At 37.5% G+C, this 12,296-nt stretch overlaps 1 protein-coding gene across 2 annotated transcripts in view; it reads left to right on the top strand.

Moving 5' to 3' along the window:
- LOC130682134 (probable ubiquitin carboxyl-terminal hydrolase FAF-X) overlaps window positions 1–12,296 on the top strand; it is a 166,041-nt gene that overhangs the window by 69,108 nt on the left and 84,637 nt on the right. For both annotated transcript variants that reach the window (XM_057496277.1, XM_057496278.1), the window contains exons 21-22: window positions 4,152–4,282; window positions 4,502–4,780. In XM_057496277.1, coding sequence (XP_057352260.1) covers window positions 4,152–4,282; window positions 4,502–4,780 — 410 coding nt within the window. The remainder of the gene's footprint in view (window positions 1–4,151; window positions 4,283–4,501; window positions 4,781–12,296) is intronic.

Here is a 12,296-nt window from a genome sequence, read left to right as displayed (position 1 = left end):
ATGGGTGTCATTTGTCTCTGTATATTGCTTGATCTCTTGTTTTTATTTGGTCACTGATCCATTGATTGATTAGGAGCATGTTATTAAGCCTCCATGTGTTTGTGGGCTTTTTCGTTTTCTTTCTGTAATTTATTTCTAGTTTCATACCTTTGTGATCTGAGAAGCTGGTTGGTACAATTTCAGTGTTTTGGAATTTATTGAGGTTCTTCTTGTGGCCTAGTGTATGATCTGTTCTTGAAAATGTTCCATGTGCACTTGAGAAGAAAGTGTATCCTGTTGCTTTTGGATTCCTTCCACATAAAATTTAAGCAAAGCACTACTAAAAACAATAATTCGTGTCTTTTAGAGATAACCTGGACTGCCCACTCAGTAATGTCAGTGTACTGTATATGTACTCTTTTGATATGTATTAAACATTTCGAAATGGTAAAAGAGGAATAAATACCATAGAGGTAAGGCCACTGAATGAAAGTGGAAATCTGAAAAAAGGGGGACATAGAAGGAAGTGTGGGTCAAGAGCAATACAAAGATGGGAATAATTTTCTTATGGTAGAGCTGAAAGAGCTTGAACAAGTGTAGCTGTCAAGCTAATGCCTTTTTTTTCTTCTTAATTGAATGTTACTTACGTGTCACTGTTCTGGCTCCCCTTCTTCAGGGAACTCTTATCTGAACAAGCTAAACTTCTGTATTATACTGTCATTATTCCCCTGTTTGCCAATTGAATATGACCTAATTAGTGTTCAGAAGTGTGTTTGTGTACGACAGGCTGTATTACTTGTTTTCTGCTATTATTGATAGGTTTCCTGTTTCGTTCTCTTCCCTACATGGCCACTTGTTTCCACTGAAATAATTTTTCATTATTACAAAGCCAACTTTTTATATTGTACTAAATTTAAAGCTACATAACATAATACACCTCATTTTGTGTTTCCAGAGAACAAGGATATTCTTTTATGTATCCATAGAAGACTTTATGTAGATCAGAATGTCTAACATCTTTGATACTTTTGAAAACTAACCAGTTGTTTTTTGTACATTCTGTCGAATTGGGCTTTGTATGCTTTCTCGTTATCATGTCATTTAAAAAATATTTTGGTACAATTCACTTTAACAAAAACTTTACTGTCTTAATGTGTTATTTTTTATTAAGTGTATTTCTATTGTGCAGGAAACCTCCAAAACTTTTCCCGCTTAAAAAACTGGAACTCTATACCCATTAAACAAAAATTCTCCATTTATCCTCTTCTCCTAGCTCCTAGCAACCAGTATTCCACTTAATTAATGAGGTTTTAACTTCTCTGGATACCTTATATAAGTGGTCTCATACAGTCTCTCTTTTTATGTGACTAGTGGCTTGTTCATTTCGCCTGATGTCCTTAAAATTCATCCATGTGTAAAGTATGGCCGATTTGATTTCCTTTCTTTTTAAGGCTGAGTCTATTCCACTGTAGGCTTGTAATTTCGGGCTAGCTCCCTGTGCACTAGGGGAAACTTCAAACCGTTCAGGGGAGGGCTCTTGACTTTGAACGGGAAAGAACTCTTGAGCAGGTCAGACAAGTGTAGGTAAGGAAGGAATTCATTAAAACGAGAGCAGCAGCCACACAGGCAGCAGAGAGAAGGAAGAGCAGAGGGAGGACAGGGAAGTTCACTGAACTCCTCTTCCGTTCATGGAAAATCTTTTGCTAACTCCTAAAGCCAGGGTCACCTGGTATCTGGTATGATCCTGAATCCATATGGCACGAGAACTAAGTCCCTACCACCCCAGGATTTTGGGGAGGCACAGAGCACTGGATGTAGTGAGATTATGTTCTGATAACTTACAAAAGGCAATCAGGAGATTTTCAGGCAGGCTGCTAAAGAGCATGATCATACAGCTGCAGCCCTGTCCCGGTCACTCAGGTGGCAAGTACCTGCAAGTCAAAATCAGAGATCTCAGTAGTCCCTCCCTACTTGTTTGAAGTAAAAAAAAGGAGCATGAAGACTTGTACTGAAGTCCAGAAAATAGGATGTGAAATGGCGAAGTGGCAAGAACACTTCTACTGGAAAAGTGAAGAGACAAAACACAGTTAGGTTGAGCAGTAAGAAGTCTTTATTTCAGGCAAAAGTACACACTTGAAGAAAGGGGAGTGCAGGCAACCCCAAAGAGGAGATGCACTTTAAGGCTTAGAATTCGGATTTTTAAGGGTTTCAGGAGTGGGGCAATAGACTATGGGTGGTGGAGGTGCAGGCTTGACAAGTGGTCTCATGAATGTCTGTCTATTGTGGGAGACATTATGTTGTCTGTAGAATGTCCTCTAGATATTCTGTCAGATAAACTTAAAACACAAGGAATTTATTGATCCTGTTCTTCTCTACAATAGTGGTTATTCTCAAGCAGTGGGGACATGTCATTTAGGAGTGCTTGCCTTGCCTTAAAATAGTCTGTTACTGTCTGATTGCCATAAAGTATGTTAGTAATCTAACCCCTTTTACTGACTGGTGTTTAAAATAGAATGAATCAGCCTCAGATGTACTCTCTCTTGTTCTTACTGTACTTTTTATATATCAGTATTTACCTTTATTATTGAGTCCCCCACCATACCCCATTGCAGTCACTGTCCATCAGTGTAGTAAGACTTGCAAAATATATACATTTTTAGGTATAGGCAAAAACAATTAATCATAATGCTAGTCCCATGTCCCTACCCTACCTCAGCAACAAATTTTTGTTGATCAATTCATCTGTCAGCATATGCCTAATGTTCCCCTGTTTAGGCTATTATTAATAATGCTGGTATGGACAATTTTGCACAAGTTTTGGTCTGGGCATATACTTGCACTTTTCTTGGATGTAGACTTGGGAGAGAAATTGCTGGTCAATAACAGTAATCTTGTGTGTGACATCAGGGAAGTGCCAAATTGTACTTCAAAGTAGGTGCCCCATTTTTTCTGTTCTCTCAAGTAAGATACAGGGGTCCTAATTCGTATCACCAGTTTTCACCAATACCTGTCACTGTTTTTAATATCATCATCTCATCATAGTTGTGTTTTTAAGTGGCCTCTCGTTATGGCTTTGATCTGTCCCTGTTGGCTAATGATGCTGAGTATTTTTTCATGTGCTTATGAGCCATATGTGTGTCTTGGAGCAGTATCTAGTCACAGCCTTTGCTTGTATTTTTAATTAGATTATCTGTCTTACTCCATTGTAAATGTTCTTGATACATTCAGATACAAGTCCTCTTTGACTTACGAATACTTCCTCCCATTCTGGGCGTTCTGTTTTCACTCTCCAAGTAGTATCCTCTGATGCACAAAAGACTTAGTTTTGACATAGTCCCTCTTACTTATTTTTCCTCTTGTTACTTGCACTTTGGGCATTGTATGTAAGCAGTAATCTCTAATACAGAATCATTTGTTTTTCCAAGAGGGGATTATCTTTTTATTGTGTCTTCTGATTATGCGTTTGTGGGTTTTTCTATGCCCAATTGTCTCTGTAATATGAAAGGAAATACAAGCTTTTCCTAACTTCTAGGTATACTTTAGGAAACAGTCTCTTACGCTGTTTTGTTTTTAAGTTACATCTTCTCTTGAAAGTTATTTAATTTTATTTCATTAAAGGATCAACAGTTCAAGCATAATGTTACCATAAGAGGCAAATCATTGAGATCTTGGTGGGAGGAGCTTGTGTTATTTGAGTTTCAAAAACGAATTCCTCTTCAGTGTGGGGTTTTTGTTTTCTTTTTCTTTTTCCAGTAGATGAAGCACGTGTTGATTTGAGGTCTCTAGATAGGAAACTGTTGCCTTTGTATTTTGGTTGGTGATTAAAGAGCCCTAGTTGATCATTCGGGAGTCCAGTACTGGTTGTCTTGTAACATTTGATCTCAGAAATGATATTTATTGATGTTCCATATTCAAAATAAACTCTTGAATGTATCAAATGTGAGATGTTAAGAACATATGTATTGCCTTACTACACTGATGGACAGTGACTGCAATGGGGTATGGCGGGGGACTCAGTAATAAAGGTAAATGTAAAAACCACATTGTTTTTCTTGTGGAACCTTCATAAGAGTGCATAATAATGACACCTTAATGAAGAGTTAATTAAATTGTTTTTAAAAGAACATTATATATTGTATTTTACTCTGGGCTGTGTCTGGTTTTTTTGACAGATAGCATAACAATAGGAAAATTAAGAACTGTTTGTTTGGACCATGCAAAACTTGGAGAAAATATCCTTGAACCGTCTCTTGATTCACTTTTCTGTGGTCCTTCTGCCTCCAGAGTGCTATACCTAACAGAGGTTGGTGTTTTTCCTATTCAAAACTATAATTTCTACATCATACAGTGATATGAAGAACATATGTAAGATTTTGAAATAATTTGAATTAGTTAATTGTTTCAAATTATTATGTGAAACAGTGAAGAATTTCTTAGTTTCAATAAAGGAAATGGAAGTTATAGATTCATTTTTTATTACCCTTTAATGCAGTTTTCATCCCACGCCCCCTTTTCTTTCTAGGTAGTTTATGTCCTGTTAATGCCTGCTGGTGCATCTTTGGCAGATGATTCCCCTGACTTTCAGTTTCACTTCTTGAAAAGTGGTGGCTTATCCCTTGTACTGAGTATGCTAACAAGTAATAACTTCCTGCCAAATACAGATACGGAAACTCGGAGAGGTGCTTACTTCAATAGTCTTAAAATAGCTAAACTGTTGTTAACTGCCATTGGCAGTGGCCATGTTCGAGCTATAGCAGAAGCATGTCAGCCAGCTGCAGATGGTGCAGATACCATAAAAACGGTACATTTTTAAAATCTTTAAAACGAGTTGTGTTTAATACTTAATTTTTTAAAATTTAACTTCTCAGTGGCTCTTTAGAGAATGCAAATTTAAGTCAATATGTTGTTGTATTTGTACTGAAATGTATAGGTATTCTTTAAGGATTATATTAATCTCAGAGGACGCCTCATCCCTTTACATCCTTTTTGAGCTTCAGTTGTTTGCCTCATAAAAACTGTAGCTGAATATTTTAATTCATACCTGAAAGATATTTAAAAAACAGTAATGGTAACAGAAATATTTAATCAGCATGTTGCCCATCTCTCCTCTGCCGTGACTAACATAACCACCACAACTAACAAAGACTCTTGGACATGCATCAAGGTATCATCCTTGATGCATGTCATTGAATTTTCTTAAGATATGCTGAGATTTAATGCGTGGATAGAATGTAGCGTCCAGTTCGCACTAACTTTTGAGTTCTTTTATTTACATTACAAGTGAAAGTTTTATTAAATTACCGGCTGAAGGTAAAATGGTTTGGGGTGAATAATTTTAGAAATGAGCTTGATTCTTAGGGAAATTTGAATAATGGCTACACCTATGATATTTAGAATTTTCATTATTTTACGTAGGATTATAGTGTTGTAGATTTTGTTTCAAAGAAAGAATCATGCTAAGGCATTTCAAATAAAATAAACTGCCTGGGATTTTCTAAAATAATTCTGGGGAGGTAGGCACAGTTAATGTGTATTGATACAGTGAAACAAGTTGGCCTTTTACTGATAATTATTGAAACAAAGTAATGTGTACTTAATGGTTATTCGCACAGTTAACCTTTGAAGAATACAGGGGTTTAGGAGCAGTGATACCCCTGCCAGCCCAACACAGTCAAAAATCTGTGTGTAACTTTTGATCCACCAAAAACTTGACTAATAGCCTACTGTTGACTTCCTATTTTGTAAGTCAAAATTAAAATCTAAAAAAATTTTAAAAAGTGTAAATCTGAAGAGGTAAAATAATTTGGTCCAAATAAGAAAAATGACCTCAGAATAGCTCAGTGAGTAAACAGACTGCACCTATTCTTTCTGCTCTTCTAACTTTTTTTTCGGTCTACTTATTCTAGCAATAATTAAGAGTCATGTTAAACATTTCCAACTGTAAAATGGAAGAACACCAGTCCTGAACAGTTGTGAGAGGACTAGAATGGCTTAGCCTGTTACCAACAAGATCATCCACATGGTGCTAAAGACCTATAGTGTGCAGTAAGATAGGAAAAAATGGGGCAGAGATGGTGATTAAAAGGAGGCATAAGGGAGTTTTCTGGAGAACTAGCCTCTTTCTTTATTTGGGTGGTGGTTATATAGGTGTGTTCAGTTTACGAACACTCATAATAAATCTGTACTTCTTACATACATATATTCATGAATAAATAGTTAAAGGATGGAAGAACAGATTAGAAAAATTTTTCCATCTGTAATTGTGGGTTTGTCTATTTTTCCCTTTAGATTTGTCAAATTTCCTTTCATGTATTTTTCAAGTATTGTTTGGTACATCTACATTTATGATTGTTATGTCTTTGTGACAAATTATTTCAACTTGGTGTTCCTTTTTATTTTTTGTAATATTTTTGTTCTTAAATCTACATAATATGATCTTTTTGTTTTTAATTAAAGCATCAATGATACACAATCTTGTGATGGTTTCAAATTCACAATACATTGCTTCAACATTCACCTATACTATCAGTCCTCACCACCTCCAGTGTGGTCACTGTTCGTCATTGAACTCAGATATTACAGAGTCATTACATCATTACCTGTGTTCTCCATAAGTACTACCGTCCCATGACCAACATGGATCGTGATTGCATTATTGTGCCCCTTAGTCCCCTTCTCTCACCCCCCGCACCCATCCCAGCCCTCCCTTTTGGTAACCACAACTCCCTTCATGGTGTCTATGGTCTAGTGCTGTTCTGTTCCTTCTCTTTTGCTTCCTGCTTATGCTCCACAAATGAGTGAAATAATTTGGTACTTGTCTTTCTCCATCTGGCTTATTTCACTGAGCGTAATACCCTCTAGCTCCATCCATGTTGTTGCAAATGGTAGGATTTGTTTTCTTCTTATGGCTGAATAGTAATCCATTGTGGATTTGTACCACATCTTCTTTATCCATTCATGTACTGAAGGACACTTAGGTTGCTTCCATATATGGGCTATTGTATACAGTGCAGCAATAAGCATAGGGGTGCATACGTCTTTTTGAATCAGTGGTCTTGATTACTTCAGGTAAATTCCTAGAAGTGGAATTACTGAGTAAAATGGTATCTCTGTTTTAGTTTTTTGAGAAATCTCCATATTACTTTCCACAGTGGTTGAACCAATTTCCATTCCCATGAACAGTGTCAGAAGGCTCCCCTTTCTCCACGTCCTTGCCAGCATTTGTTGTTTCTTGGATAGCATTGTCTGTTGGATAGTGGCTTTCCTAAGTGGTGTGATGTGGTAACTCATTGTGGTTTTATTTTTCATTTCCCTGATGATTAGCAATGTGGAGCATCCTTACATGTGCCTATTGGCCATCTGTATTTCTTTGGAGAAGTATCTGTTCAGATGCTTCACCCAATTTTTCCATCGGGTTGTATGTTACGGAGTGTTAAGGCATGTGAAGTCTTTACGTAGTTTGGATATTAACTCCTTATCAGATGAATCATTTAGAAATACATTCTTCCATACTGCAGGATGCCATATTGTTCTGCTGATGGTGTTGTTTGCTGTACAGAAGCTTTTCAGTTTGTCGTAGTCCCAGTTGTTCATTTTTTATTTTGTTCCCTCACCAAGGAGATGTGTTCAGGTAAAGGTTGCTCATGTTTATGTTCAAGAGATTCTCACCTATGTTTCTTTCTGAGAGTTTTATAGCATCATGACTTACATTCAGGTCTTTGATCCATTTTGAGTTTTACTTTTGTGTATAATGTTAGACAGTCATCCAGTTCATTCTTTTACATATGGCTGTCCTGTTTTGCCAACACAAGAGGCTGACTTTTCCCCATTGTATATTCATGGCTCCTTTAACATAACTTATAATTGACCATATGTGTGTGGATTTACTTCTGAGCTCTCTATTCCTTTCCATTCATCTATGGGTCTGTTCTTGTGCCATTACCAAACTGTTTTGATTACTGTGGCTTTGTAGTAGAGCTTGAAATTAGAGAGTGTAATCCCTCCCAGCTTTGTTCTTCCTTCTCAGGATTGTTTTGGCTGTTCAAGGTCTTTTGTGGTTTCACACTTAATTTTATGATTATTCTGTCTAGATCTTGAAAAATGCCATTGGTATTTTCATAGGTATTGCATTGGATCTGTAAATTACTTTGGGCAAGATGGCCATTTTGACGATATTAATTCTTCCTGTCCATGAGCACAGGATAGATTTCTATTTATTGGTGTCTTAATTTCTCTCACGAGTACCTTGTTTTCAGAGTAAAGGTATTTCACCTCCTTGGTTAAGTTTATTCCCAGGTATTTTATTCTTTTTGATGCAGTTGTAAATGGGGTTGTTTTCCTGTTTTTTCTTTCTGCTAATATGTTGCTACTATAAAGGAATGTACCATATTTCTGTGTATTAATTTTATATCCTGTAACTTTGCTGAATTCAGTTATTAGTTGTAACTATTTTTGGTGGACTCATTAGGGTTCTCTACATATAACACCATGTCATCTACAAATAGTGACAGTTTAACTTCTTCCCTATCAATTTTGATGCCTTTGTCTCTTGGTGATTTTTTTTGCTGTGGCTAGGATCTCCAGCCACTTTTATGTTGAACACAAGTGGTCAGAGTGGGCATCCTTGTCTTGTTCCTGATGTTAGAGGAAAACCTTTCAGCGTTTTGCTCTTAAAAGGATTATTTTGACCGTGGGTTTGTTGTGTATGGCCTTAATTATGTTGAGGTATGTACCCTCTATGCCCATTTAATTGAGAGTTTTTCTCATGAATAGATGTTGAGCTGTGTCAAATGCTTTTACAGCATCAATTGAGACGATGGTGTGATTTTTGTCATCCTCCTTGTTGATGTGATGTGTGATACTGATTTACTTTCAAATATTGTATGATCCTTGCCTCCCTGGAAGAAATCTCACTTGGTCATGATGGTTGATCTTTTTGATATGTGTTTGAACTTTGTTTGCTAATAATTTCTTGAGGATTTGTGCATCTGTTCATAATGAATATTTGTCTCTAATTTTCTTTTTTTGTGGTGTCCTTGTCTGGTTTTGGTATCACAGTGATGCTCGTTTTGTAGAATGAGTTTGGGAGTATTCCTTCCTCTTGTACTTTTTGAAATGCTTTAAGAAGGATGGGTATTAGGTCTTTAAATGTTTGATAAAATTCAGCCATGAAGCCCATCTGGCCGGGAATTTTTGTTCTAGGTATTTCCTTGATTACCAATTCAACTTCAATCTTAGTATTGGTCTGTTCAGATTTTCTGTTTCTTCTTAGGTCAGTCTTGGAAGGTTGCATTTTTCTAGAATGTCCGTTTCTAGTAGGTCATTCAATTTATTGACATAGAATTTTTCATAGTATTTTCTAATAATTCCTTGTGTACCCATGGTGTCCTTTCTCATTTCTGATTATATTTATGTGTGTACATTTTCTTTTTTTCTTGGTATATCTGGCTAGGGGTTTATCTTTTTTATTTCCCCAAAGAACCAGCTCCAGATAGGCTCTGTGGTTTGCTCTTCTAGATTTTTATTTGTGCTCTGATCTTTATTATGTCCCTCTCACTGAGTTTGGGCCTTACTTCTTCTTCTTTTCTGGTTGCTTTGTGAGTTTAGACTTCTTATTTGGGATTGTTCTTCTTTCTTGAGGTGAGCCTACATATTGCTGTGTAGTTTCCTCTTAGAACTGCCTTTGCCACATCCCGCAGGTTTTGGGCTGTTTGTTTTCATTTGTCTCCATATATTGTTTGATCTCTTAATTTTATCATCGATCCACTGATTATTTATAAGAATGTTGCTTAGCCTCCATGTGTTTGTAGACTATTTTGTATTCTCTGTGTAATTTATGTCTAGTTTCATACCATTGTGGTCTGAGAGGCTGCTTGATAAAATTTCAGTCTATTGTAATTTATTGAGGGTCTTTTTGTGGCCGCCTCTGTGATCTGTGCTGGGAAATATCCCACGTGGACTTGAATGTGTGTACGGCTGCTTTTGGGCAGACTGTTCTGTAGATGTCTGTTAGGTCCATCTGTTCTAATGTGGTGTTCAGAGTCTCTGTCTCTTTATTTTCTGTCTAGTTGATCTGTTGGTGTGAGTGCTGTGTTAAAAGTCTCCTGATACAAATTTGTTGCATTCTGTCCACCTGTTTAATTCTGTGGTTCTGTGTTTTACATATTTAGGTGCTCCTCTTTTGAGGGCCTGATTATAATGGTTACATCCTCTTGTTGGACTGACCCCTTTCTCATTATGTAAGGCCCTTTTTGTATCTTGTTACTTGTTTTCTTTTGAAATCTCTTTAGTCACGTACTGGTATTGCTACTCCTGCTTTTTTCTGCCTATAATTCGTGTGAACTATCTTTGTCCCTTCCTTCACTTACATTCCATGTAGGTCCTTGAATCTGAGATGAGTTTCTTGTAGATAGCACATAGATGGTTCTTGTTTCTTCCTTTATTTTTGTATCATTAATGTACAGTTACCTGAGCAACATGGTTACTAGACTCCTCCCCATTTTCGAGTGCCGACCACAAACCCCATTACAGTCACTCTCCATCAGTGTAGTGATGCAATAGAATCACTACTTGTCCTCTCTGTGTTGTACAGTCTTCCCCATGAGTCCCCCACTATATTGTATCTCCTAATGATAATGCCCTTTTTATCCCCTTATCCCTCCGTTCCCACCCATCCTCCTCAGTCCCTTTCTCTTTGGTAACTTAGTCCAGTTTTGGGTTCTGTGATTCTGCTGCTCTTTTGTTCCTTCAGTTTTTCCTTTCTTTTTATTCACCACACATGAGTGTAATCATTTGATAGTTGTCTTTTTCCACCTGGCTTTTTTCACTGAGCAAAATACCCTCTAGCTCCATCCGTGCTGTTGCAAGTGGTAGGATTTCTTTTCTTCTTATGGCTGAATAATATTACATTGTGTATATTTACCACATCCTCTTTATCCATTCATGTAGTGTTGGACACTTAGGTTGCTTCTGATTCTAGGCATTGTAGGTAGCGCTGTGGTAAGCATAGGGGTGCCTATGTCTTTTTCAAGCAGGGCTGCTGCATTCTTAAGGTAAATTCCTAGGAGTGGAATTCCTGGGTCTAATGGTATTTCTATTTTGAGTTCTTTGAGTAACCTCCTTTCCTGTGGGAAACATACTGCTTTCCACAGTGATTGAAGTAACTTACATTCCCACCAGCAGTGTAGGAGGGTTCCCCTTTCTCCACATTCTCGCCTACATTTTCATAGTTTCTCTTTTGGATGGTGGGCGTCCTGACTGGTGTGAGCTGATAATCGTACTGTGGTTTTAATTTTCATTTGTCTGATGATTAGCGATTTGGAGCACCTTTTCATGTGCCTAGTGGAGGTCTGAATTTGTTTGGAGAAGTGTCTGCTCAGCTCCTCTGCCCATTTTATGATTGGCTTATCTGCATTTTGCCTGTTGAGGTGTGTGAGCTCTTTATATAATTTGGATGTCAACCCTTTATTGGATATGTCATTCTCCCATACTGTAGGTTACCTTTTTGTTCTACTAATGGTGTCCTTTGCTGTACAGAAGCTTTTCGGCTTGAAGTAGTCCCACTTGTTCATGTTTGCTTTAGTTTCTGTTGCCCGGGGAGACATGTTCATGAAGAGGTCACTCATGTCCGTGTCCAAGAGATTTTTGGCTGTCTTTTCCTAAGAGTTTTATGGACAGTTCTCACGACTTACGTCCAGGTCTTTAATCCATTTCGAGTTTACTATTGTGTATGGGGTTAGACAATAATCCAGTTTCATTCTCTTGCATGTAGCTGGGCAGTTTTGCCAACACCAACTGTTGAAGAGGCCGTCATTTCCCCATTGTATGTCCTTGGCTCCTTTATTGTACGTTAGTTGACCACGTGCGTGTGGATTAATGTCTGGACTCTGTATCCTGTTCCACTGGTCTGTGAGTCTGTTCTTGTGCCAGTGCCAAATTGTCTTGATTACTGTGGCTTTAGTAGGGCTTGAAGTTGGGAAGTGAGGTCCGCCAACTTTACTCCTCCTTCTCTGGATTGCCTCGGCTCTTCGGGGTCTTTGGCCCCGAATTTTAACACTACTTGTTCCAGTTCGTTGAAGGAAGCTGTTGGTATTTTGATAGGGATTGCATTGAATCTGTATATTGCCTTAGGCAGGATGTTCGTTTTGACAAAATTATTCCACCTAGCCAAGAGCATGGGATGAGTTACCACTCGTTAGTGTCCTCTTTAATTTCTCTTAAGAGTGTCTTGTACTTCTCAGGGTATAGGTCTTTTGCTTGCTTGGTTAGGTTTATTTCTAGGTATTTTATTCTTTTTGATGCAATCATGAATGGAATTG

Source organism: Manis pentadactyla, chromosome Y, assembly GCF_030020395.1.
Source record: "Manis pentadactyla isolate mManPen7 chromosome Y, mManPen7.hap1, whole genome shotgun sequence".
NCBI classification, from domain to species: domain Eukaryota; kingdom Metazoa; phylum Chordata; class Mammalia; order Pholidota; family Manidae; genus Manis; species Manis pentadactyla.
Note: the sequence above shows the minus strand (reverse complement) of the source record. Positions and strands in the feature narration are given on the sequence as shown.